The 22,457-nt window shown below is 39.6% G+C and overlaps 1 protein-coding gene and 1 long non-coding RNA gene across 4 annotated transcripts; both read right to left on the minus strand.

The window, feature by feature from the left end:
* Nucleotides 1-2,409: 2,409 nt before the first annotated feature.
* LOC131962179 (NACHT, LRR and PYD domains-containing protein 12-like) lies at nucleotides 2,410-16,389 on the minus strand. 3 transcript variants are annotated; one of them, XM_059327146.1, is made up of 14 exons: nucleotides 16,002-16,389; nucleotides 14,888-15,100; nucleotides 14,285-14,434; nucleotides 13,250-13,443; nucleotides 10,919-12,692; nucleotides 10,157-10,333; nucleotides 9,354-9,527; nucleotides 8,373-8,546; nucleotides 7,405-7,578; nucleotides 6,483-6,656; nucleotides 5,342-5,515; nucleotides 5,044-5,217; nucleotides 4,693-4,866; nucleotides 2,410-3,464 (listed from the first exon to the last, which is right to left on the minus strand). In XM_059327146.1, the coding sequence occupies exons 3-14, from the start codon at nucleotides 14,413-14,415 to the stop codon at nucleotides 3,455-3,457; spliced, it is 3,504 nt and encodes a 1,167-aa protein (XP_059183129.1). In that variant the 5' UTR covers nucleotides 14,416-14,434; nucleotides 14,888-15,100; nucleotides 16,002-16,389; the 3' UTR covers nucleotides 2,410-3,454. The 3 variants fall into 3 exon arrangements, with proteins under 3 accessions (XP_059183129.1, XP_059183130.1, XP_059183131.1); XM_059327147.1 differs by having other exon boundaries at nucleotides 16,306-16,384; XM_059327148.1 differs by lacking the exons at nucleotides 4,693-4,866; nucleotides 5,044-5,217; nucleotides 5,342-5,515 and having other exon boundaries at nucleotides 14,888-15,097.
* A 2,355-nt stretch (nucleotides 16,390-18,744) lies between these two features.
* On the minus strand, nucleotides 18,745-20,889 carry LOC131962181 (uncharacterized). Its single transcript, XR_009389916.1, has 3 exons — nucleotides 20,792-20,889; nucleotides 19,916-20,114; nucleotides 18,745-19,361 (listed from the first exon to the last, which is right to left on the minus strand). It is a non-coding gene; the product is annotated as an uncharacterized LOC131962181 (long non-coding RNA).
* Nucleotides 20,890-22,457: the final 1,568 nt, after the last annotated feature.

Genomic DNA, 22,457 nt, shown 5'->3' on the forward strand with positions numbered 1-22,457 from the left:
ACTGTTAACTCGGAACATTAAAGGAGAACAAGTTTGTTCAAGAGTCACGCCCAAAACTTAGACCAAAAGAACCAAGAAAAACAGGTTTGTTCAAAGGTTACGCAAGACTGAGAGAACAGGAACACACAAACATTTGTACTTCTATACTTGTGAGGACACTGACTTACATAACCCATTCCTGAGCTCCTTACCATCACATGCCTAACCCTCAGCTGTTACCCCTATACCTCACTCTAACCTGAGCCTTAACACCCAGTCTGAACCCTCAAACAGGTTCTGAACGTCTGTCAGTGAGTGAGTATCTGCCAAAATGTCCCTGCTTTACAAAACTTTCTTCACTCAGCAGGATGTACAAGAATACACACACACACACACAGTACAATTAAGTCAGTTTTCTTTAAATCTGTACTTGTGTTCTTGGGTTGCTGCAGGTTAATTATTGTGTATATTATTCAGCCAGTCACGTCTTTGTGTCTACAGATGAATCAAGCAGAGTCAGTTTTCTCTCTTGAGGCTGAAGAGGAAATACCTGTTAGATTAAACCCAACAGAGACTTTAACAGTAAAATATTTTAATGTCAGATAAACACTCACCCCGCCTCAGCCACTTCAGTTTTCCTCGTCCTGCTGTGTCGACTCAGAGTGGAGTCTGAGCTGACTGAACTCTGTGTGTGTTGGTTCCCTCCCTGTTCTCATGCACCTGGATCACCTGTTCAGTGCTGCTCCTCCCCTCTCCATTTACAGGAAATCAGGCTGAGTTTACCTGAGGTTTGTGGGTGTGTGTGGTGTTCACACAGATTCACTTTTTAACATGATGAGCATCTCTTTCTGCTACAACAGCTGAAATAAAAGGAGTTTTGGTCGTAGATATAGCTGTATTATTGTCTCATACAACATTATACATATGTTAAAAAACAATAAAACAACATATATTTACAAACAGATAAAAACAACTTTTTTATCTTCAACTGAAAAAAGAAATTTCTGTTATTGCAGAATCCTAAAAGACTACTCTGAACATCGAGATGAAAAATAATTTTGCCAGTTGCATGTAGTTAGTTTACTGCTTAGAAAGCTATCTAAAACCAAGTTATCTTAGTATAAATAGTTACCAGCTGAGTAAACCCATTACTGAAGATAGTTAACTAAATGTTACTAAACCTACTTGTGTTAGTGAATTAGAGGATTTGTTGAAGATCTAAACATGTTTTTAATGTCTTAGATGGCAGATAAAACAGTTAAAACTATGAGAAGTTACCAGATTAATAGTAAACAACTATCAGCAAACCAACTTTGGTTTTGTTAATGACTGTAACTAGCTGACAAATACAGTTAGCAGCTAACTTAATAATCTTGTTTAGTAAACTTAGCTGAAAACACACAGCTTTTACCTCTTTTTAAAAACAGACGGTCTAACAACCAAACTGTTAACCGTTAACACTAACGTTAGCTACATTTCTTTGCTAACAACCAAAGTTAACTAACTTTTATAAAACTTCTTCTAATAGTTAACTTAAAATACTCACATAGATGGAATAAATAAACGTGTTTTCTCTTCGACTGCAGTAAAAAACATCCTTCAGCTCGCTCCCATACTGCTTCAATTACACCCTAAACACCGGGAGTTACCGTTTCTGGAACATTTTCCCTTACTGTCGCTAACGGTTACCACATCCGCCTTCACTGCTTTTCAAAATAAACTTGAACGGACATACAAAATAAAAGCTTATGAACTAAAACTTTCCAGCTCCTCCTAAAGTTCAGTTTGGGTAATTTATCTGACAGTTGTAATAACATGTGAAACACACAGCTTTTACCTCTCTTCTCCAAAGACAGCCGGTGGAACAACACGGCAGAGTTCATCCAGAATAAAAGACGTTAGCTAACGGGAGGCTAAGCTAGCTGGCTAACAGTTCCCGCTATTTCAGCCCGCTAGCTTAGCATTAGCTCGTTATCAACAGTCCTGAGTTGGTCACTTTGTCCCAGTGAAAGTTTTCTGAGCTTTCCTATAAATGAAACAATAAAAACAGACAGCTCCGGGATGGTTTGTTGTCGCTCCGCTCTCATCCATCGAACCTTCTAGAAGCTTCCACACAAACACAAGCTGCCAAAAGTCTAAATAAAGAAACACAGACTCAATAAAGAGCTTACACATTCATTTAATATACAATTATATGTGCCAGAAATAATATTAAACAATGTAGGCATTCATTGGTACAACAAAACATTAATGTATATAATTATTTTATTTTCCCTTTGCATTTTTCTTCTTTCTCATTAAACTTCTTTATTTTTCCATTTATATTTATATTTTTTGTTTTTCATTGTCCAATGAAAGCACCTTGCTATTTATATTCCTTTTTTGTCTTTGTATAAACACTTATATTAAAAATGAAATGCAGGCATTCATTCATATAATGCAACATGAATGTAAATGTCTGTTTTTGTTTATTATTTATATATTATTGTCCCTTTGCATTTCCCCCCTTGTCTCCTCAAACTTAATTTTTTGTGTTAGTTTTTATTCTATTCTTTTATCCTAATTTATATTTTTATGTATTATTTTCATTGTCAGATTAAAGCACTTCTAGAAGCTTCCACACAAACACAAGCTGCCAAAAGTCTAAATAAATATAGACTAAATAAAGAGCTTAAACATTCATTTAATATACAATTCTATGTGCCAGAAATAATATTAAACAATGTAGGCATTCATTGATATAGGAAAAAATAAATGTATATTTGCTTTTATTTATTTATATTTTTTTCCCTTTACATTTTCCATGTCTTTAAACTTCTTTTTTTTCATTTGAAATTACCTACATTTTCCCAAATTAATATTTTTATGTATTATTTTTCATTGTCCAATGAAATCACTATTATTTTAATTCCTTTTACATAATTTTTTTTTTTATGTATATACACTGATATTAAAAATGAAAGTCGGCATTCATTCATATCATTATCATGTACATGAGGACCAGGAGAGATCAGAACATGCAGACTCCACACAGAAGAGCACAAAGCCAGGTTCAAACCTGTGACCCTGTGAGATGAAAGTACAAACTGCTGCACCGACGGTTACCAACATTTTATTTTAACAATGGATCACATGACGACATGATTTAGGGTCTTTGGTTTTGACAAAACCACCGAAAGTTATCAGCTGGCTTTGCAGAGTCTTTAAAAACAGGATATAGTCTGCACATGACGATAATAATATTCAAGTTTGGAGAGTAATAATACCATTTAAGGAAGATTTAAGAAGAAAGCAGCTTAAAACAGTGACAATTTCTTCACACAAATCAAAACAGAATCCTGTTTCAGTTGGTAGACTTCAGTGAAACTTTGATTCAGTTCACACTTTTTATAGTTTTCTCCTCCTGTCCAGGTGGACAAAGTGTCAGATCCAGAGGAACACACAGGGAGGATGGTGGACTGGACTTTACTGGAGATCACTTCCACCTGATGAGAGAAGACAGACAACAGAAGAGATAAATCAGAGTTTACAGAGACTCCCTTCATCAGCTGTCAGTCAGCAGGGACTTCAGCCCTGTTCAGACAGGAAGTGGAGCTGCTTTCAGCGTGGCCTTCTTCCTTTCAGCTCTCATGTTAAAGTAAAGCTCACAGACCCGCAGAGAGTTTGGACATCAAGTCTATTTTCTCTGCCGATTTCACTTAAGTATGAAGTGAAAATGAAGCGCTACAGAGAAATACAAAGACTCTCAGCCTGGCTTCTGTCCACAGCAGGAAACAAGGTCAAGAATCTCAATTTGAACCCTGACCGGTGCTACAATTCAATCATTTGCCCTTTCCTGCTGTGCAAACAATCTTTTGTGGTAGAATTAAACTAGCAAAAGTTGGTTTAATGTAAAAAGTAACGACAAAACACACACTTATCACATACAAAGAGTGTTTAATGGCCTATAAAATTTTTAAAAAATATATAAAAAAGTAAGACCAGGCCCAGCCAGTGGAGTTTACCAAATTGAAATGATATGACACTGTTGTAATGAGGGAGAAAGTGATAATTTAGAAAATAAGGAGGAGATTCACCAGAAAGGAGGAAATTAGAGTTATATAATTTGATACCAATATATAAACAGATGCAAAGCTTTTCCGAAGATCAACTCGGGTGTATTCTTGTTTGAGAATTAACTCCTTTTGCCAAGTTTCCGGTTTAGCAGCGGCCAAGATGGCAGCTTAAGAGAGAGTCTCCCCAACTACTAGGACTTGAGTGCCCATTAACTCAATGAACTCGATTTAAAACTGACGTAAAAGCATGGTTAAGGGCAAGACAGGCAGAGGAAATCCAAAGTTATTTGCACAGAATGCTGAAACACACGGAAAACAGAGTCCGGAGTCGTCCCCAGCTAGCTGTAGCTTAATGGCTAATGATAGCGGAGAGGAAGACAAAGCTAACATGGGGGCAAACCTGAATACCATTCTCGCTGAGATAAAAGACTTTCAACAAGACAATAAGCAACAACTCCAGGAAATAAAAGAGGAGATCAGAAAAACTAAAAAGAGACTCGACAAAGTAGAAGATCGTGTTTCAAACACGGAGGAGAGAAGATGTGACGGAGGAGCTGATAAAACTCCAAGCCCACCTGGAAGAAAGACAGGACGACCAGGAGGGAAGATCCAGACAAAATAACATTAGAGGATGGACTGACTCAAAACGTCTACCTACTCAAGAGTCTCCAGTCTGCAGTTTGGACTCTCCACAAGATCATACAGCTGCTTCATGTCTGAATCCTGCAGGTAGTTTGAAGCCAGCTCCAGCTCTCTCAGATGGGAGGGGTTGGACTTCAGAGCTGAGGCCAGAGAAGCACAGCTGATTCCTAACAAACTGCACATACTCAATCTGAATGAAGAAAAAAATATATAAGTTTAGAATACAAAGTTCCAAAGGAAATAATTTAATGTTTAATATCAGTTCAGGACAAGGATTTCTCAACACTGCTCTGCCACAGTCATTCGACTGATTTACTGAAGAAGCAAACAGACTTCAGATACTCAGTGTGGATCAGTTTAATATCACCTCAGAGTCTCCAGTCTGCAGTTTGGACTCTCCAGTCCAACACACAGCCGCTTCACTCCTGAATCCCGCAGCTTGTTTGTACTCAGCTCCAGCTCTCTCAGATGGGAGGGGTTGGACTTCAGGGCGGAGGCCAGAGAAGTACAGCTGGTCCTTGACAAACGGCAGCGCCACAATCTGAAGAAAGAGTAAATGATGTGACTTTTGAAGACAAAGTTCCTGCTTGAAATCATTCAGTATTTAATAATGTCTTCAGAGCTGACGACAGTTTTGCAGAGAAACAAAAGAAATGGAGTCTGACCCAAGAGACTCCAGTCTACAGTTTGGACTTGCTAGTCCAGCCGACAGAAGCTTCACTCCTGAATTCTGCAGCTTGTTGAAGCCCAGGTCCAGCTCTCTCAGACTGCAGAGGTTAGACTTCAGAGTTGAGGCCAGAGAAGCACAGCTGATCTCTGACAAACTGCAGTAAATCAGTCTGAGGAAAGAAAAAATGATTAGATAGATTTAGAGGACAATGTTACTCTTTCAAATTATTTGCTTGATCACTGTAGTGAAGAGAGAGCCAAGACAGAAAGTGAATCCCTTGATCTACATTCTGACCCCTTCATGGTGCTGAGCTTTGGATAGTGGCTGACAGAATGTGATATGCGGATACAATCAGCTGAAATGAGTTTCCTCTGTAGGGTGTCTAGGCTCAGGCTCAGAGATAGGGTGGGGAGCTCAGACATCTGGGAGTAGAGCCGCTGCCCTCTCCTGAGAGTGGCCAGCTGAGGTGGTTGGGGCATCTGATCAGGATGTCTCTCTGTTCATCAGGATGTTTCTCTGGACAGATCATATCTCTCATCTGGCAGCGGGGAAATAGGCTTCAGGCCTGAATTGAGGCTGAATTCACACCAGATCTGATACTGTGGTAAAAACGCAAATTATCCCATTCATCTAAGTGGAAGTAGTCCATTTAGGCTACAGCGGTCTGCACTCCGTAAAATATTAAAAATAAACAATGAGCTACACTGTTGAACTGGGTGTCATGTTTCTTTATTACCACACATACTGTTGTTTATTTTGACTCATACACACCTGCCACAAATACTCACAAGTGCACCAAATGTGGATTAACCCACCACTGAGAATACAACTCTAGACTCCCAGTCTTCTCAGCAGACACACAGAATCTAACAAAAACTTTTCACTTGATTAGCTTTGACTAGTAGCTCTATGTCTCTGTCCAGGCTACACTGAGCCCTGGTCAGTCAGACTTCAACCATATGGTTATTAAATGTAATGATGGTTCTATGAAAGAGAATGAACCTATTACTAGCTTCACTGAGGAAAGCACCTACTAAGAAGGTGTACAGGAAACACTTGATATCTGATTTGATACCAACTGTGTTCAGTACAAAGCTACTGAAACCAGCATGGACTGACTCCAAACATCTACTTACTCAAGAGTCTTCAGTCTGCAGTTTGGACTCTCCAGAAGATCACACAGCAGCTTCACTCCTGAATCCTGCAGCTCGTTGAAGCTCAGGTCCAGCTTTGTCAGACTGGAGGGGTTGGACTTCAGAGCTGAGGCCAGAGAAGCACAGCTGATCTCTGACAAACTGCAGTCCAACAATCTGAAAGATAAAAAAACTCAACCATTACAACTTTAAAAGACAGTAGTTTCCTCAGAACTCTTTCAGATTGTAAAATCAAATGTTTTCAGAATTTGTTCTGCTCCAAATGGTTGTTCCTTCCACACTAAATAGTTAGTTCTGTAACTGTTCTATTCAATATTTAAGAAGAGACTGAAGACCCAACTCTTTATTGAACACCTTCACACTTGATCTACACTGATGACTAAGACAATTTTCGCACTGACCACTCTAGCAACCTAATAGCACTTGTGCCCTAATGGACTCAAACTTAACCCACGGCACTTACTCTTGCTATGTTTCATGACTTCATCCTTGCTTGTGTTGTATTAACTCTCATTTGTATGTCGCTTTGGATAAAAGCATCTGCTAAATGACATTGTAGAATTGTAGACTTTAAAAGAACCTGCTTAACTCCATCATCTTCTCCACACTCATCGAAACACTATCCTTGTGCTACAACGGCTTGCTAGGCAGTTTTAGAAAAGAGAGCTGGTGAAATAACGTTGCAGTCACTTTTGAAAAATTGGTAACATTAGCTAGTTTGACACCAAGACTACTGTTAAGAGCACACAAGGTTCCCTATATTTTGCTGCTGGCTTGTAGCTGCCCTTAAAACTGAGGTTGTTGAAACGGAAGGTGTAGTCATATATTGTTTGAGTGACGGCTAGTTAGTTTCTGCCCGTGTGAAATTATTTTATTGCTTTTAGAAGTAAAAATGGTGTCTAACCTCAGAGTCTCCAGTCTGCAGTTTGGACTCTGCAGAAAATCACACAGCAGCTTCACTCCTGAATCCTGCAGCTTGTTTATACTCAGCTCCAGCTCTCTCAGATGGGAGGGGTTGGAGTTCAGAGCTGAGGCTAGAGAAGCACAGCTGATCTCTGACAAACTGCAGCTCCTCAATCTGAAGAAAGAATAAATGATGCAGATAGAAATCATTCCATTTGCAAGCTTAACATGTTGTTTTCAATGGGGTTTTCCCTAAATTGAGCAGAGAGTTATGATTCTGTTATTTTTGATCATCATGTCAGCCTTCACCATCACTCTGGAATTAGGGAGCGTGCTTTTACGCCCCAAGTCCTCATTTAATATTGACTATCTGCAGATACGGAGTCCTGATTTAAGACTTGTACATGCTTTAAGCACATTAAAGTTATTAAAATCAATCCAGTGTATGTGCATGACAAGTGAATATCTTTGCTTTTTCATTAAGAAAAAGTGCCTGTTCCTTCAGGTCCCTCCCCCATCTCATTTGTTATTTTTCTACAAAATAAAGCACAATAAAAACAAACCCTCTCTTTGGCCTTGTTACTGTCTCAAGGGAATTTCTCTCTTTTGTCCTCCACCATTGGATGATTTGTTAAAGTTATCTGAAGAAACGGATTTCCATTCAGTGTTTGTTTTTGTCGTCTGTTCATCTTTTGCAGAGATTTCAAGTTACCCTTACTGTCTTTTTGCTCACAGTGCTGTGCCGCTGCATCAGGTAAATATCTTAAACAGCCAATTTCTGCGCTTGGCTGTTTTAATTGCGTGCATCGTTCTGCCGCTTCAGCCCATGCTCTAACAGAGGGGAGGAGAGGAGAGTTGAGACACCATGGCTGCATATGTTGCATGTGTATTAAAGCTCTAATCAGCTGATGAAGAATCAACTGTTAAACATATTAAACATATGAGATCAATAAGAGTCGGTGAACTGACCTCAGACTCTCCAGTCTGCAGTTTGGACTCTCCAGAAAACCACACAGCAACTTCACTCCTGAATCCTGCACCTTGTTTACACTCAGCTGCAGCTCTCTCAGATAGGAGGGGTTGGACTTCAGAGCTGAGGCAAGAGAAGCACAGCTGATCTCTGACAAACTGCAGCCCCACAATCTGAAAAAATCAAGATGTAGCATAAGAAGACAAAGTTCCTGTTTGAAATTATTTAACATCTTACAATGAAGTAGGTTTAAAATAAACAAGTTTAGAAAACACCTAAAGTCAACAGGATGCAGGTTAAAAACTGGAGAATAGAAAAAGTGAAATAGAGCTCTCATTAACAATGACAATGTGCTGCTTTTTCAATAAAGACAATATGACTTCACCTCTTTAACTCTTTTTTCCATCTATACAAACTCATGTTGTGCAGCCAAATAAATAAAAACCACAGAAATCGTAATAGTGGAGATGATGGTGGAGCCCAGCCTCTCCTGCCCCCATCACTCTGTGTGACTCCCCAGTCACCCAGTGGAGTCATTCAGCTTCCTGGGCTCCATCCTCACCAAGACCTGAAGTGGGCAGCAGGAGGCTGCAGTTCATCACCAGAACAGCTTCTTTCCCGCAGCAAAAAGGCCAGAGACTCTCCCTCTCCTCTCCGTTTACAGTAAGTCAAAGTCAAAGTCAAAGTCAAATTTATTTATATAGCGCATTTACAGACGGCTGAGCCGCACCAAAGTGCTTCACATAAAAGTGCAAAAAGTGCAATAAAATACAGAATTGACAAAGGTAAAAAGAGACTAAAACTAAACAAAACAGTAAGATAATGCACCAAGATAATGACCATATCTAACCAGCACATTCCAGCTCTTTCCCTCATTTAAATAACTCAGTTTTTGTTCTTTTGCACCAATACACCACAGCAAATTCCCTGCATTTTATTCTTACTAATCTCATCACGCCAGTATAAAAATGGTGTCTGACCTCAGAGTCTCCAGTTTGCAGTTTGGACTCTGCAGAAGATCACACAGCAGCTTCACTCCTGAATCCTGCAGGCTGTTTGCTTTCAGCTCCAGCTCTCTCAGATGGGAGGGGTTGGACTTCAGAGCTGAGGCCAGAGAAGCACAGCTGATCTCTGACAACCCGCAGGAACCCAATCTGCACAAAGAACAAATTATGATGATGATACAAAAATTAGCCAATTACAAATGTTTTAGTTTCAAATGTGTCACTCAACATTACTATGTCCTCATCGAAGAGTTTTTTCTAAAATGAGTGGAGTGACTTTCTGTCGTTCTGACAAATTTCACCACATTCATAAGACTATTCATGTGAACACAGATTAATAACCTGGTGCTCTCAGTCAAAATTTGGTAGCTCAGCAGTTATTGTCATTAAAATAAGAGGTCCATATTATTATTATTATTTCTGTTGGTCACTGTTCCTCAATTGAACCAGGAAAAATGGTCAAACACAAAATACTGCTCAAGCATGATATTAGTTTCAGGTAAACAGAGATGTTTCCAGTGTAGTCTAGATTTCTTGTTGCAATCCAAAGGTCTTTGGCTGTGAGAAATTTCACAATTAACTAATATATTTTTGGGCTGGAATGTGTAATGTGCACCAATTTGCATCAATATGATGCTGCAAAGGTGCTCAGAAGGCTGTTTTCTCACAGAAATAACTTAATTACAAAATATTTGATATTATCATACATTGTTAAGTATTATTAAAGAGTTCCTTTTGTTCAAGTTAGCACAGGAGAAAAAAAAGAAATGTAGTCTGACCTCAGAGTCTCCAGTCTGCAGTTCGGACTCTCCAGTCCGGCACACAGCTGCTTCACTCCTGAATCCTTTACATTGTAGTTGTGATCCAGGTCCAGCTCCCTCAGATGGGAGGGCTTGGACTTCAGAGCTGAGGCCACAATTTCAAAGTGGGTCTCTGAGAGTCCACAGGCAGGGATTCTTTCATTGCACATAGATGACAAATCATGTTATCAGAAAGAGGACAATTTATATTTATTTCATGCATTTGATAACAAAACTATTTAGAAAGACAAACTAGTCTGAAGAGAGAGAAAATAATGTTACATTTAGACTTTCATCATTTCTGATCCCATGTCTGTTTCCAGGTTAGAGATATGCAACACTTTGAGTTCTGACTGCAACCTGCAGGAAGTTGTTCCTTTATAATATGCACATTTTTTCAGGCCTTCCTGCTGTTGGACTAACAAACAAAGTATGTAATAATAGCTAGCTTCCTTTGTCAATCAGCTAATAATACATATATATATATATATATCATCAGTAAAATGTATGTTACTGATGATGGGAAAACGTTGTCACTGTGTCATTTCTACGTAAAATGTAACAATTACTAGAAACAAATACAACTGTCAACATTAACTTGAAACCTTTAAACACAACCAACTGAAAAGTAACAACTTTTTTTTTGCTCTTGCAACATCTGAAACACGTCAACAACATCGAACACATAATTGTGTTGTACTCATTATACTGACTTGTAGTGTAAATAACATCTGGACTTACACAGCTTTTCTGCAGTTCCTCACAGCTGGAAGCAGTCTCAGTTTTCCCTCCTCTGAGGTCTTGTACTTCTCCAGGTCCAACTCATCCAGAACCTCCTCTGACATCTGCAGCATGTAGGCCAGAGCTGAACAGTGGATCTCAGAGAGATCCTTCTCTGATCTGTTCTCTGACTTCAGGAACTCTTGGATTTCCTGATGTACTGAGAGGTCGTTCATCTCCGTCAGACAGTGGAAGATGTTGATGCTTCTGTCAGGAGAGAGCTCCTCAGTGTTCATCTCCTTCAGGTTGTTGATGGCTCTCTGGATGACTTCTGGACTGTTGTCTGTCTGACCCAGCAGGCCTCCTAACAGTCTCTGGTTGGACTCCAGAGAGAGGCCATGAAGGAAGCGGACAAACAGGTCCAGGTGGCCATTTTTACTTACAAGAGATTTATTCATGGCTGTTCTAAGGAAGTCATCCAGAGATGATCCCCAGTATTTCCCCAGAAAAGCCTCCAGTACCTCTGTGTTCCTGGTGGTGTAACAGTGGAACATGTAGACTGCAGCCAGAAACTCCTGAACGCTCAGATGAACGAAGCAGTAGACTGTTTTCTGGAAGATTACAGACTCTCTTCTGAAGATCTCAGATTGCACCGAGGCCTCTGTGAAATGGAGACCACAGCGCTCCAGGTCTTCTTGGTAGAACATGATGTTTCCTTCCTGCAGCTGTTCAAACGCCAGCCTCCCCAGCTTCAGAAGAACTTCTCTGTCAGCCTCCATCAGCTCCTGTGGACTCGTCTCATGTCCCTCATCATACTTCTGCTTCTTCTTCTTTGTCTGAACCAGCAGGAAGTGTGAGTACAGGTTAGTCAGAGTCTTGGGCAGCTCTCCTCTCTGCTCTGTAGTCAACATGTGGTCCAGAACTGTAGCAGTGATCCAGCAGAGGACTGGGATCTGACACATGATGTGGAGGCTCCTGGATGTCTGGATGTGTGAGATGATTGTGCTGGAGCGCTCTTCATCACTGACCCTCCTCCTGAAGTACTCCTCCTTCTGGGCGTCAGTGAAGCCTCGTACTTCTGTCACCCTGTCGACACACACAGGAGGGATCTGATTGGCCGCCGCGGGTCGGGAAGTTATCCAGACGAGAGCCGAGGGAAGCAGATTCCCCTCGATGAGGTTTGTCAGCAGCACGTTGACCGATGACTTCTGTGTGACATCAGACACAACCTCCTTGTTGGTGAAATCCAGAGAAAGTCTGCTTTCATCCAGGCCGTCAAAGATGAACACAAGTTTAGAGACGGCGAGCTTCTCTGCTGTGACCTTCTGTAATGTTGGATGGAAAACATGGAGCAGCTCCAGAAGACTGTACTGCTCATCTCTGATCAAGTTCAGCTCCCTGAATGAAAGCAGAACCACCACACTGACATCTTGGTTCTCCAAACCCTCTGCCCAGTCCAGACTGAACTTCTGCACCGAGAAGGTTTTTCCAACGGCAGCAACGCCGTTCGTCAGAACCACTCTGATGGGTCCCTGTTGGTCAGGTAAGGCTTTAAAGATGTCCTGGCACCTGATTGGAGCGTCGTGGACGGTCTTCTTCTTGGAAGCTGTCTCCAGCTGCCTCACCTCATGTTGGGTATTAACCTCTTCACTCTGTCCCTCTGTGATGTAGAGCTCAGTGTAGATCCTCTTGAGGGTTCCACTTCCTGTTGCATCACTTCCTTCAGTCACACGTTCACATCTCCTCCTCAGACTGATCTTATGTTCATCTAAAACCTCCTGCAGACCACCAGGCACTAGAAAAAAAATCCAAAAAACAACAACAAAGAAAACATACATGTAAAAACAAAATGTTACAATGAACAGCGATGAAAATCAATAATAATAATAATAATAATAATAATAACATGTAAAAGCTGCAAGAGAGTAGCTTTTATATGGTAACATTATCAGCTTTTTTTTAACTTTATTTATTTATGATGGACGAAACGATTTTTGAATCCGACCCTTAGCCTATTCCCGCATGTCTTCCCCTCTGTCTGTCACTGTCAATAAAGCCTTAAAGATGGCCAAAAAAGTATATTTAAAAAAAATAGAGCCAGATTTATAGTTTTGTATCCATAGACAAAAAAAACAGCATTCTGGTGGTTGATACAAAGACAGGAGGTGATCTCATCAAAACAAAATATACTGAATATACATTTATTTATTTTGGGTTTGGCTTTTGTATGTTATAGCAGACAATTATAATTTGGGTGGGCTTAAAACATGAAGGTATTAATACTTATTTAAAATATCCATGTTCAAACAGGTCCTGTATTCAGAAATGAAACAGAAAGATTGATACTCTTACTGGTTCTGGATGTTTGTCCACACTGGGGACAGGAGGAGTCTCCTGGTGAAGCAGACTGGTCCCAGTATGAGCTGATGCACCATCTGCAGAACCAATGTCCACAGCTGGTAGAGACGGGATCCTTCAGGACGTCCTGACACAAAGCACAGCAGGACGGCTGCTCCTCCTCACAAACATCACTCCTCTTCTTCCCCCTGTGAAGACATTCCGTGATAACTAAAATGATTTGTTGATTGTTGTTGAGATCTAAATGAGAGAAAACACCTAACATTACATTTTCAGTCAAAGCCCAAATTTAGTGGCCTCTCGCAGATTCTAATGCCACTATTCCATTATATACACTGATCTTAATCATTGCATATTTTAATGAATTATTGTAAAGGAGAATAAAGGTTCTTGTATGTTTTATTTAAGGCATCTTATTTTGACAGTCTTCATGTAAATTCTGTGGTGGATTCTGTTAACACACTGTGCTCTTATTTTGAAAGCAGCATGTGTTTAGCGACAGGAAGTAATTCAGACCGTTGATTAAAACAACTTTAATTGTCAGCTAATGCTAACCGAACGCCGCATGCAACAGTGTGTTTGGATCGGTTTGGATCACCTGTGACCGGCCCGGACAGGTGGATGGTATTTAGTTCGGCGTGCACACATGCACACGGAGAGCTGATGTGGGACAGGACTGATACAGATAAGGAGGCATTCATGTGTCTCTGATTTGGCGCAATATAGACAATAAAATTAACTTGATCGTCAAGGGGGGCGGGGGGTGCTGTTTGGGGGGGTGGGCCACCCCCCCTCATATAATGGTAGGGGAATCACTTTCTGCAAGTTACTTCACATAATAAGCTCCTTATTAGAGATATTAGAGAGAGTTAGTTATGCCCTTTATTGGTTGTGCCCCGTTCAGTTGAACTTGAGTTATTTATGTTTGAAATTAGGTTAGAAATGGTCCAAACATTGAGGCAGACCAGCATTCTAAGACATATAAATACAATATACACAAAAAATAAATTAGTTAGCATCAGGTCTTACTTTGTGTCTGAGGGTCCAGGTTCATTACTGAGGTCCAGAGGAAAATCTTTGGACTGGTCACTCTTCACAGACAGACAGCCGGATACTACAGACTCTGCTCCGTCCTCCTCTTCCTCCACACAACCACTCATCTTCTGATCTGAAGTCAGTCTGAGGGAAAACAGCAACAGATAATGTGAATAAAGAACACGTAAAGGAAACAAGTTTCCAAGTTTCAAGACTCATGCAGGTATATGTAATTGGCCTCTTAATTTAGTTTAATCTAGTTTCAAAAGCTTCTCATGTTAAATTGGTAATTAATCATTAAATAAAATGGACATTTCAGGCATCTGACTACTGAGCATGAAACTTTCTACAGAAAATGTATTTTGGCTTTGCAATCGGGTTTCTACTTTTAAATGTTAAAGGTTGAATATCAGTATAGCAGCTGCCTAAAAGAACCTAGCTCTTTGTGTTAAATACTGACACAACATGTTAATATTTAACAGAGATCCTGGGCCATAAAACAGACCTTTGGTTAGATTCATATGTTTAACTGAGGCTGTATTAAGTTATATGGTGCAATGCTATTTAATTCAGTAATAAAACACTGTCACCAATCACCTCCTGGACTTCAGTCAGAGACACAACCTGTACTGCATGTACTGTACCCCAGTTGTTCACATTCACTCTGTCCCTCTGTGATGTAGAGCTCAGTGTAGATCCTGTTGAGGAGGGTTCCACTTCCTGTTGCATCACTTCCTTCAGTCACATGTTCACATCTCCTCCTCAGACTGATCTAACGTTCATCTGAAACCTCCTGCAGACCAGTATCTGCTGGAAGAGAAGAATATTATTATTTTCATGACCAAGTATTAAAATAAAACTAAAGGTATTCATTTTATGAGTTTTATCAAAATGTTATTCTTGTTCTGTACAACACAGACAGACACTCACAACAAAGTCTGAACAATAATTTAGCCGCAGAACAGTGGCTGATGGATTCAACCACACGGCGGGAAAAAAAAACAGATTTTCAATAAATATTTGTCACGAGACCGTTGACCGTTAATGTTTTTAACAGGATCTGGTTTATTTTAAATGACACATGGAGAATAAAGACATTCTGACACTAATATCACTATTTTATAGGGCTGCACCTAACAAAAAAATTTTTAATCGATTAATATAACAAAGAATTTACCCCAAATACATTTTAAAAACTTGTCATTTATATTTCAATACTACATTCAATCATCTTCTCTGAAAGTGTTTAACAGTCTCTGCAAAATAAAATGTGATGCAGGAGCTTGTTCAAGTAAAAGGAAGGTAATTATAAATCTACATTTAGCAATCAGACAACATAAATAATGAAAAACAAAGTACAATTCAATGGACATTCTAGAGGAATACAAAAAAAACAGTGTAACCTCAAGTTTAGCCCTCTGTGAGGAAATCAACTTCTACTAAAAATATAATTTAAGTATCCCTGAAAGTTTTTTTTTTCAGTAGTAGTAGTTCAGGGATGGGCAACTTAAATGCTGCAGGGGGCCACAGTTTATCATGTCCACTACCACAGGGCCACATATAGGAGCGTGCACTTAACCAGATATGATGAAACTGACATTTTAAATATGTTTACAGTGCAGTAACTTAACATATTTCATGCTCAAATGCATGTATAACAGTATAAATAGGAGTACAAAAGGTTTGAAGCAAATAAAAAATAACCACTTACTGTGATTTCTTTTCTTTTTTTTTCAGTGCAAGAACAGCAGACCAACATTAATTACAAGAAGTCATTTTGTGCATTTTTACACTGAACTTTTAAGATTTCATGCTCAAATGCATGTAGTTGTACTGAGGGCCACTTCAAGTGAGGGTGCGGCCCAAATGCGGCCCCCGGGCCTCCAGTTGCCCGTCCCTGAAGTAGTTTAATCAACTCTCAGCAACAAACCCAAGCAGGCACAGACACAATGCCTCCTCCTCCTCCTCCTCCTCCTCCTCAGACAGAGAGATGGAGGAGGAGTCTCTGAACTTACACTGTGTAGAAGCATAGACTGTATATAAATGTGGAGAAGGCTTTACAGCAAACGCGGCAGAGAACTTTCTTTCAGCAGTTTTTATTCCCAACTTCCGACTCATCGACGTCCGTACATTGCGTAAAATGACGCATTTACGCAGCCGATGACACTGACGCGTCGCCTCACTGCTCCACTTTTAAAGGGATAGCTCAGATTTATTTTGCACTGAGGTTGTTTGAGGCACTGACACACATTCAGTGTGTTATGCTCCCGAAACATCAAAAGACTTTGAAAAGATTTGGAAAAGACTCTATCAGCTCACATCTAAAGACAAGAGTTAGAGTTTTTAGCCTCACACTGAGATTTTAGGCAGACTGTGGAACTATTTACAAGACTACAACTAGATTCTTTTAGCAGTTTTTTCCCATCATACTCTTAGTAAAAACTTAGAAAAGCAGCTTTTGGCTCCAGCTGCTCCAGTGTGTGACTCAGTGGTTTGTGGTGGAAAAAATAAAACAAAAAGAAGAGAAGACACCACAAAATGCCCCTCACAAAGATGAAGAAGGGTTTTTTGTTTTTATCACAGTAAAAATAGATATAAGGAAGAGTAAAGGAAAGGAACATTTAGGAATGAATTCATCATATACATTTATGTCCTATTTATTATATTTTGTTTAATCGAGTAATTATATTTATCAGTTCTATCAACTTTAATTTAGTTAATCATACATTAATCATTGATTATTTATGACATATTTATGTATACATTTATTGATACATTTTAACTGGGTCTCCTTACTGTTCTCTTTACTAAGAAACATCTAAATATATGACATCACTATATTTTTATTGAGGCATTATTGTGATGTTCCTTTTTCCTCTGGAAGTGGTTTTACTGGTTTTACTGGCCGGTCTGGAACCGGTCTGGAACCGGTCTGGAACAAGTCAGAAACCGGTCAGGAACCGGTCTGGAACCAGTCTGGAATCTGTCTGGAACCAGTCTGGAACCAGTCTGGAACCAATCTGGAACCAGTCAGGAACCGGTCTGGAACCAGTCTGGAACCAGTCAGGAACCAGTCTGGAACCAGTCAGGGACCAGTCAGGAACCTGTCTGGAACCAATCTGGAACCAGTCAGGAACCGGTCTGGAACCAGTCTGGAACCAGTCAGGAACCAGTCTGGAACCAGTCAGGGACCGGTCAGGAACCGGTCAGGAACCGGTCAGGAACTGGTCAGGAACCAGTCAGGAACCAGTCTGGAACCAGTCAGGGACCGGTCTGGAACCGGTCTGGAACCAGTCTGGAACCGGTCAGGAACCAGTCAGGAACCAGTCTGGAACCAATCAGGGACCAGTCTGGAACCGGTCTGCAACCGGTCCGGAACCGGTCAGGAACCAGTCTGGAACCGGTCTGGAACCAGTCTGGAACCAGTCTGGAATCTGTCTGGAACCAGTCTGGAACCAGTCTGGAACCAATCTGGAACCAGTCATGAACCGGTCTGGAACCAGTCTGGAACCAGTCAGGGACCAGTCTGGAACCGGTCAGGAACCAGTCTGGAACCTTTGCTGATTATCTGGAAGAAATCCATGTGGTTCTACGACCAAACAGAGAGACATGGAGACCCCATTTTGATATCCACTGAAGTTACCAAATATAGTTCTTCACCCCATAAAGGGTTAAGCTTTGTTTTGGTTACTTTTTCAAACTTTCATAACCTTTGATGCGTTCAAGGACTGTTGGAAAGACGACGCCTGTTTTTAGTTTCTCTCTATGATGAACGGTGTATTATTGGCAATTGATTAAAGAAAACATGATTTTTTATCCCGGTTCAGAGGGTGAGGAGTCATTTTCCAGTAAATCTGTTTACTTTAACGTAATAAACCAGAACCCGACAGTGAAATAATATGAGTAATGATGTAAAACTTACCCAGCGTCACCATTGTTCCTCAACGAGCGACGTCTGAATTAATCTAAGTCGTCCGAGTTACAATAAAAGCACAATACAAATCAGGAGTGTCTCAACTGACGGCAATAAATGTGACCTTTGTACTGCATAATGTTTACCTGGATATTATCTCCACACTGGGGTGTGTCTCTGACTCACGTACACACACACTCTCACCTGAACTGAACTTCTTTCACACCTGAAATGTAGTTTTTCCACATTAGAAGGCTCACAACAGTTAAGATTTAAACATTCAGAATCATTGATGTTTATTCTTAGACAGCCTGAGAACTGAGCAGCTCTCAAAACTTCCACAAAAAAAGTCCACAGAGATAATTCAAATAAATAGGCTTAATTTACACCAAAATGCAGGAAAGTCTTATTTATACAAGCTGGAGATTTATATCACTTTTGAAGAAAGACAAGATGTATACATCAGGATTTGTTTTTATACATTTTAAAACGAACAGGAATGTACATTATCTTACTCTAAAAAATCAAACTTAGGTTCAAAGTTTTTATGTTATATTTTTATTATTTCACATCAGAAGAAAAAAAGGCTGATACAACATGTCATTAAAATGTTCTGGTGTTCAAGTGTTACAAACAACAAACAGCACTATATTTTCACTAGAATCCAGTGATATTTCAGAAACAGAAAACTACTGTAATCAGTATTTTTATTTGAACAGGGCTCACATGACAAGGTGAAAGGAAGTCACTCATAGGGACAAAGCCAATTTAATTATCAGCCGACTTTGCAGTTCTTTAGTTTTCTACCAAAACACAATCTGTTGGGAAATACCAGAAAGTTAGATTTCATACAATAGCTAATAGATTTACTCAAATAACTTGGACACTGTCCTTTTATCTGCCTTTTCCTTTTCCTTTCTGCAGGTGTTACACTTTGAAAAATGTCTACAGTTTGTAGTAATAATCAGAACTTTAATTCTCTATAATTCCACAAGGTGGAGCTGCAACATAATGTAACACAGTGACAAGCACAGAGAGGACATTTAAAATGCTGCAGATTTATAGTTGTCGTAAGGTCTTCAGTTGGAGGAGGAGTCTCAGTGTGTCTGCAGAGACTGTGTCGAACAGGGGTCTCAAACTCAAATTACCTGGGGGCCGCTGGAGGCAGTATCAAAATGACCAAAAAGACACAAAATTACTAAAAGAAGACACTAAATGACAGAAAAATAACGAAATTACTTTAAAAAAGACACAAAATGACCACAAAATACACAGAATTACCAAAAAAGACACAAAATGATGTAAAAAAAAATACACTAAATGACACAAAAAACCCACAAAATGACCCAAAAAAAGACACAAAATGACCAAAAAAGACACTAAATGACCAAATACACAAAATTATTTAAAAAGACCCAAAATTTAAAAAACTAAATTACTTAAAAAAGAATGAAAATGACCAAAAAAAGACCCAAAATTATTTTTTTAAAACAAAGATGATCAAAAAAAAACACAAAATTACCAAAAAAGACACAAACTTTTTTTTAAAAAGACACAAAATTATTAAAAAAAGACACAAAACTATTAAAAAAAGACATTTTTTAAAAAGACACAAAATTACCAAAAAAGTAATTAAAGGGACCTTCCACACACAACACAGTAAAACATATACAAACACACATATAACACACATATACACATATAAAACTCACATTAAACTTTCATATCAAGGTCGGGGCCACAAAATATCGTCATGAGGGCCACAATTGGCCAGCGAGTTTGAGACCCATGGTGTAGAAGGACAGAGCAGCAGCAGAGCAGCCCACATACTCTGATGATACTCTGATCCAGAGATCCAGAGGAACACACAGGGACCATGCTGGACTGGACTTTACTGGAGATCACTACCACCTGATGAGAGAAGACGGACAACAGAAGTTTAGCTGTCAGTCAGCCCATTCCCCCTGAGGGGGAAACAATCACCACTCTCCATTGACTGAAAGAGCCTTCTCTCAGTCACATTATATTTACTTTTAAATATTACAAATGTGTAAATATGGAGTCAGTTATGAAACATGTGGAGAGAACAAACAGATGGACAGATATATATGTGATGTTAAAGCCTGAGCAGTGAAACATCAGCTGTAAACTCTGGACTTCAGCAGCTTCTGATCTGTAGAAAGACCACATGGTTACTGAATGTAATGATGGTTCTATGAAACAAGAGGCTTCAGTCAGACTGATCTCAGAGCTGTGACAAAGATGAACTGATCAAATGTTTAGTGTTGAAATGAGAGAACAAACACTTTGAGATCAGATGTGATGAATGAGGACAGCTGTCTGTACATGTTGTGATGCTGTCAGCTGTAATCCTCATTTATTTCCTGGAGACATGAACACAAAAACTCATACACATGATCACAACAAGGTTCTGGCTGATCTGATTGGCTGACTGTTCTCTGTCTGTGTTTCTGTCACCATTCTCCTCTCACAGCTTCACTGAGAAGGTCGGAGGTTTACAGGAAATACTGGATCTTTCTCTGATACTAACTATGTTCAGTACAATACTGCTGAAACCCTCTACTGACCTCAGAGTCTCCAGTCTGCAGTGTGGACTCTCCTTCAGATCCCACAGCAGCTTCACGTCTGAATCCTTCAGGTGGTTGACCCAGGTGGTCCAACCCCTCCCATCTCTCAGATGGGAGGGGTTGGACTTCAGAGCTGAGGCTAGAGAAGTACAGCTGATCCCTGACAACCAGCAGCGACTCAATCTGAATAAAGAATAAATGATGCAGATAAAAATAGATTTATAATCCAATCAGATGTGTTCAGGTTTTAATGTGCAGCTCAACATTACTGTGTCATAATCAATGAGCTTTTCTCTAAAATGAGTAGAGTGACTGTAATTGTGTTATTGTGGATCATCATGATGTCAGCCTTCTACAGACATCATCCAAATGTCACCACAACATTCATAAAACTATTCATGTCACCACAGATTAATAACATGCTGCTGCTCTCAGTCAGGTCTGTCATTAGAGGATCAATACTATATTGATCCTTTAAACAGCTGTGTGTGTTCTGAAGGATCAATGTTCATCATACAACATTATTTTAGAAAACATATTAAAATGATTTCATCAGTTTAAATCAAGGATCGTCTGTCTACAGATGTGGCCATTAAAAACAATTATAAACATTAATTTGCTTTAAGATCTAACAGCGGACATTTTATACACTTTATTTAAAAAGTCTTTAGTGACTGCACATTAAATTTAGTACAAGAAAAAAAAATTAACCAAATGAAATGTACATGTATGAATGTTATGAAATGTTGTTTGTACATAAATTATGTTCCATTGTTGATGAAACATATTAGTAGGGCTGCAACGATTCCTCGAATATTACGATTACAAACAATGATGGAGGAATTTCCTCTGCCTCGAAGCCTTGTTTAATTAAATTTAAAGCTCACGTTTGGTAGACTTTGGCGGCCCGTCATAGTCTCATGTGCTGCGCTAACGTCACATTTCAACCTACTGACAGTATATCTACACTATTCATCATATAAAGTTATTTTCGTTGTGTCTCTGCTCAGCAGAGTGTCTGTCACCCGTCAGTCAAACCCCGCCCACCTCTCCGTCCAATAAATGATGTCCAGTCAGGGGGCGGGGCCACCGCTAAAAGACTTCCACATAGGATGCTCTCATGTATCCTCGCTCATGGCTCCTCCGATATGCCACCTCTCTCCTCTCTCCTCTCTCCTCTATCCTCTGTCCTCCGAGCACAATTAAGAGCTTTGGGATGGTCGTAAAGATGGCGCACGTGAAAGAACTTCCGGTTCAATCGAGGATAGAGGACAGAGGATAGAGGATAGAAGAGACATAAAATAAGGGACATGGTACGTGTGCGTCTCTGTGCGTGCTGAACTAAATCCTATCAACCTGTCAGAGGTCCATTATGCCGTTCGTTAGCCACGAGCTAACATTAGCTAACAGTTAAAGTTGTCTTAATCACAAAAAGTTACTATTACTTCCTGTCGCTAAACAATGCAGGTTTGAAAAATAAGAGCACATAATCCACCACAGAATTTACAAGAAGACTGTCAAAATAAGATGCCTTAAATAAAACATACAAGAAACTTTATTCTCCTCTACAACAATTAATTAGAATATGCAATGATAAGATCAGTGTATATGATGGAATAGTGACATTAGAATGTGTGAGAGGCACCAAATTTGGGCTTTTATGAAA

This window comes from Centropristis striata, chromosome 23 (genome assembly GCF_030273125.1).
Source record: "Centropristis striata isolate RG_2023a ecotype Rhode Island chromosome 23, C.striata_1.0, whole genome shotgun sequence".
In the NCBI taxonomy this organism is placed as follows: domain Eukaryota; kingdom Metazoa; phylum Chordata; class Actinopteri; order Perciformes; family Serranidae; genus Centropristis; species Centropristis striata.

Bases quoted from the DNA above. Each gene is read 5' to 3' on its own strand.
- LOC131962179 (XM_059327146.1), bottom strand. From the start codon at position 14,415: ATGAGTGGTTGTGTGGAGGAAGAGGAGGACGGAGCAGAGTCTGTAGTA. The intron at 5,516-6,482 runs GTAAGTAGATGT...TTCTTTCCTCAG, and splicing joins TGCAGACTGAAGACTCTTGA to ACTGATTTACTGCAGTTTGT. The intron at 4,867-5,043 runs GTGATATTAAAC...TTCTTCATTCAG, and splicing joins TGCAGACTGGAGACTCTGAG to ATTGAGTATGTGCAGTTTGT.